General features: G+C 39.4%; 3 protein-coding genes across 5 annotated transcripts in view; all 3 read right to left on the minus strand.

The window, feature by feature from the left end:
• Positions 1-479, minus strand: part of LOC134184871 (NAD-dependent protein deacetylase sirtuin-7-like) — a 2,373-nt gene extending 1,894 nt beyond the window's left edge. The window contains exons 1-3 of the mRNA XM_062652635.1: positions 266-479; positions 93-197; positions 7-29 (exon numbers count right to left, since the gene is read on the minus strand). Coding sequence (XP_062508619.1) covers positions 7-29; positions 93-197; positions 266-475 — 338 coding nt within the window. The 5' untranslated portion in view covers positions 476-479. The remainder of the gene's footprint in view (positions 1-6; positions 30-92; positions 198-265) is intronic.
• A 242-nt stretch (positions 480-721) lies between these two features.
• LOC134184872 (ER lumen protein-retaining receptor 2-like) lies at positions 722-2,582 on the minus strand. The gene is made up of 4 exons (XM_062652636.1): positions 2,425-2,582; positions 1,493-1,752; positions 987-1,239; positions 722-930 (listed from the first exon to the last, which is right to left on the minus strand). Exons 1-4 carry the CDS (start codon positions 2,513-2,515, stop codon positions 896-898), a joined length of 639 nt encoding a protein of 212 aa, XP_062508620.1. The 5' UTR covers positions 2,516-2,582; the 3' UTR covers positions 722-895.
• Positions 2,583-2,608: 26 nt separating this feature from the next.
• The window catches only part of LOC134184870 (GATOR1 complex protein NPRL3-like), a 5,998-nt gene continuing 3,606 nt past the window's right edge, over positions 2,609-5,000 (minus strand). For all 3 annotated transcript variants that reach the window (XM_062652632.1, XM_062652634.1, XM_062652631.1), the window contains 8 exons: positions 4,952-4,992; positions 4,772-4,885; positions 4,280-4,322; positions 4,110-4,216; positions 3,918-4,047; positions 3,228-3,284; positions 2,818-3,173; positions 2,609-2,750 (listed from right to left, as the gene is read on the minus strand). In XM_062652632.1, coding sequence (XP_062508616.1) covers positions 2,609-2,750; positions 2,818-3,173; positions 3,228-3,284; positions 3,918-4,047; positions 4,110-4,216; positions 4,280-4,322; positions 4,772-4,885; positions 4,952-4,992 — 990 coding nt within the window. The remainder of the gene's footprint in view (positions 2,751-2,817; positions 3,174-3,227; positions 3,285-3,917; positions 4,048-4,109; positions 4,217-4,279; positions 4,323-4,771; positions 4,886-4,951; positions 4,993-5,000) is intronic.

Genomic DNA, 5,000 nt, shown 5'->3' on the forward strand with positions numbered 1-5,000 from the left:
TGTTACCGATAGTCAGGAATGGCAGCAGCCTAAAAATGCATAAAGTCACGTGATATCAAATATTAATTAATTTTGATAAACAAAATGCTTACAGTGCTAATTCCAGCCCCTGTGTACACTACAATCGATTTGGATTGCCTAAATGCTTCCGCTAACTCACTGCATTTCTTGTCAATCACTTCAGGGTCGTCCAGCACCTGGAGTGGATGAGGTCAAATTACCCGTATGTAGCATACAGGATCTCTTCTTGAGACAATCGACTTACCTCTAACTTACGTTGTTTACTTCTCTGAAACAATTCCATGCCGTGCTCGATTTCATTGACGATTGCTGGCCATTGAGCGAGAAGTTCTAGTTCTCCTTCCGTTCTCGTCACGCTTTCCTTCTTGACAATCATTTTTAAACGCCGCCTCAACTCACTAGCAGCTCTTTTCTGAGCATCAACATCATTCTTTCGTTTACGAAGAGACCTCATTGCTCAATTTAAATCAATTGGCTATGGATCACGTGCCCGGATATTACATTCCCGTATGCATGCCGGCCAGGATGCGTTTGTAATCTCAATCATATGACCATTTGTGTAACGACAGTAGCAACAATTTCAGAATCGAGTCAATTAAAACAATCACCCAACACTACGTAGAATGCAATACAAGCAAGCAAGTCTGTCACTAGAGTATGTTCTTACTGGTAATGCATATGACCACTCAATAACCTCCAATCCAAATCGATACTAATTTATTTCGGCAACAGTCTCACACCACATGGTAACAGACCAACATATACAAGATACGCTATACTAGTCAAAGTGTCACCATCACTATACAACCTGCCATGGATAATCCAGCCAATAGCCAACTGACACAGCTGCATGTTGAGACTGGAGAAAAAGTAATTATGCCGGAAGCTGCAGCTTCTGACCTTTCAGAACTAAACAAGAAAAACATTTCGAAATGTACAAATGCCTGCACGTTAGAAGTAAATACCTTTTGTGATGTAGAGATAAAAGAAATCACAATAGAAGACTGTCTGCACTGCACCAGCAACGATGGCAATTAGATCAAAGAATCCTTCAGTGTAATAGCGAAAGATCCAGTTTACTAAGTAGAGACCACGATAAAGACCGAGAGCGAAAAGGTAGTGGCTGGTAATGGTCTCAGCCTGGCCTGTCTTTGAGATCATGAAAAGTTGAGGAAGAATAGCAAGCGACTCCATGTAGATAGAAAATGTCCATAATATCTAAACAAGTCAAGATAATAGGAAATTCATCCATGCACACACACACACACTCACACACACGTGCGTGCACACACCACACACACACACACACACACACACACACACACACACCACACACACACACAAACACATGCACGCACGCACACACACACACACACACACACACACACACACACACACACACACACACACGACCACCAAGCTGTAAAGAGACATGCTATGTAATCAATCGGATTTCCCATAAAACATCTACCTCAACTGCACTGAATTCATGGTTCACCAAGAAAGCCAAACCGGCACACGGCACAACCAAGAACTCAGCTCTAAACGTGTCATGATTTGAATCATATGTCGCCTTGAATTTGACATAAACAAGGAAGATAGTTGCATAGCTTGTCACAATAAAGATGATTTTCATGACGGTGTTGTAGATAGACACAAACGATATCACAAGATCAACATAACGAGTAGTGAATACTAGTGCAAACAACACTTGACTCTTGCCAGAAATCCCTTTAAACACAAAGAATACCCAGTCACCGGTCAACTGCTTTCAATAGAACAATGAAACTATATCTATAAGTCTATTAATTAATTTATCTATCAATACTTACTGATGCATCATTTCCATATCAACACACACACACACACACACACACACACACACACACACACACACACACACACACACACACACACACACACACACACACACACAAATTCATAAAATACAATATTATAGCATAACTGTGCGTTATTCTACATATTATAATTTTTTAAAACGCAGTTTTGATCTTTGCTTCGTTTCCAGGTATTTCAATTGTAAGAAAATTTCAGTTTACCACATGCATCTATTACCACCCAAATATCAAGCAATTAACATAAATGCTAGAACCATTGTAGTCTTACCAACTACTTGAACCAACAACTAACGACTCATTCTACACCCACTAGTCTGCACATTACAATACCATTCGATAATTTGTTGACAATAGGATGCAAAAAGGTCACGTGGACAACTTCCGGTTCGCAAATTTCTCCAATTTTTACAGTGATCAACAACTACACTAACTCTACTACCTTTCCTACAACTTGTCTACCACTACGCGTCTTGTCTGACTCATTCCAATTACAAGGTGTCGATGCAGCTCGAAGAACTTCATGACAACAAAGAATATCACTCACCAGCACACGACCTGGTCTTCCAAATCTTCACTAGAAGAATAATAATAGCTAGCAAATGGGACAAATCACCACACAAGCGGAAAACGTTCATGTTCCAAGCTACTGCGCGGACAGTCTACGTGGCAATATGGCCGTTAGTGCACTAAATGCGCATGCGCTTGCAACTCAGCCGTGTCACGTGGTTTCATTTATTCATCTCTGCGTGTGTACACGTTATAAGGACTTCTCCAAATTTGTCTATTACTGTTAGAAGCTGAGATCTGGTGATGTTCTCGCGATACATGATTTCTTCTAGATGATACTTTCCATCAAAATATCCACACAATCTGAACAACATTCATGATCCTATAAAAGCAGTCAGACTGAACGCACATACAAGCATACAGAACGTACCTTGCAAACAGTTTGAGGTCGTTGATATCTTTTGATGCCTCGACTTGATGCACTGCATCTCTCAGTGCTGGATCCAAGTTTATCAAAGGATCCTCTTCTGTCTCTCCGATGTCACCATCAGCTATACTACTGTGATCACTCATACTGGCAATACTAAATCTCCGCAGATAGTGATACTGTCTCGGTGACATTCCTGCATTGTCTGCCATTGATTTGTCTGAGTCTATAAAACTGGAGTCGAAACTACTACGTGCAAAGCTAGTCGTCCTTGACCCCAACATGCTCATAGGTGAAAGAGACTCTTCAACTTCGCTTAAATTTATACCCATTGGTGCAAGGTAGACATATGTGTGAAGCTGCACGTACATATGTTTGTGAGTGAGCAACAACCACTCATGCAAGCAAAATACCTGAATGAGTAATCTGTGCTGTAGCATCCATACAACCATCTGCACAAGTTTCTCATTCTGCAAAAACAACAGACAAGCTATTTAATTAATTAATATCAATTAATACTTAAACCTGCACAGCACACGTGATTAATATCCTTATAAGAGGAAAAGAGTTACATTTAGAGGTATATGTAGACCTTAATTAATATTCTAAGAAACTGACCCCTTACTACCTACTGTCTATTCCCCGTAAGTGTGAACTCGGAAGTGAGTAATGAAGTACAGGGCACACCAGGTGTGCTCATTAGAGCACTAAGAACTGCTCCAGTTGGACCATGTTACACCAATTATCTTAACTTAATTAATGGTTCCAGTTGCTGATCCTTGGTCTTACAAGATAATTGGATAACAACCGTTGCTCCACCCGTTTGCCTTTGATATGCACAAGTATTATCCTTCTGTTTCCTTTGTAGGAAGGGCTTGGATAATTTGATAAACAGAAATGCCAGACATAGCCATTTCTAATGATATCGAGATCATTGCAAAAGTCCAAAAAACAATGAAGATATCGAAGATTTTCAAAGTTCACACTTATGGGGAACAGACAGTAACACAACAAACCTACATAATCATTAAGATTTAAATAAACATCTCACACTATATTAATTAACCTGTTGAATGCATCTTATCAAAAAGCACTCTTCTCACCTGTTTTTCACTCTCTCCTAGTGGATTTTGATGTTCACCTAGTGGAGTAGGCAGTGAGAATTGTGACAACCAAACAGGAAGATACATTCCTGGAAACTTTTGCACAAATTCTTTCACCAAGTCTGACATTCTAGGAGACACAGATATACACGGCGTGTTCACACACAAAACTTGAAAGCATAGAATTCTTGCCTGGATGTATCCGCATCAGGTGCCAACACATAAACATTGCTTTCTGACAGAGGATATATAGTCATAGCTTTACGCCAGTACACAAGGTGGGCTGTCAACTCAAACACCTAACAGATGATTAGCATAATGATACTTATTCTGAACAAAACAAAATACTGCTTAATTGATACCTGACAAAGAGACAAGTCTGTATCTCCTGATAAAGTCTGTAAACTATTAAAGAGTTAGATAAGCAACTACGTAATAAGGACAGACACAAACACACACACACACACACACACACACACACACACACACACACACACACACACACGAGTTTTGTCTGAGCAGTAAACATGCTTTGCTACCAGTTGATACTATTATGTATACAGAGTAGCCAATTGTGTGACTGCTTTCTGCATTCAGTAAAAGATGAGATACAAATAGGTAAATGTATAAAACAACAAATAAGTGAAATGTTGAAAGCCCAGACTACATCTTACATCACAGTCAGTCAGCCCATCACCTCTGGTAGTTCTGTTATGAAAAATGAGCCAGTACGGTAGACTAAATCACATTACTATATGAATGCTATAAAGACTGCATTTTAATTTTTAATTGACATTTTCCAATCCTCCAATCCATCTCATCTATTTATGTTTAGACATTCTCATATGGCTGACCTCTTCAGAGGAGAACACAGTTGAATCAAACGTTTAAGACACGGCGAAGAGTCTTCAGGAAGAGATGAACAAAGACTGTCCTGATCCTCCATTAATAGAATGGCATGATAAGGCCTACACATAGTGACATTTAACATTGCCTCAATTAACATTAAACTATAGTAGCAAGTTTGGATAAACCTGATATCACAATTTAGCAAATAGTCAGCATTAGAAAATCCCTACAAAC

Source organism: Corticium candelabrum, chromosome 9 (genome assembly GCF_963422355.1).
Source record: "Corticium candelabrum chromosome 9, ooCorCand1.1, whole genome shotgun sequence".
Classification (NCBI taxonomy): Eukaryota; Metazoa; Porifera; class Homoscleromorpha; order Homosclerophorida; family Plakinidae; genus Corticium; species Corticium candelabrum.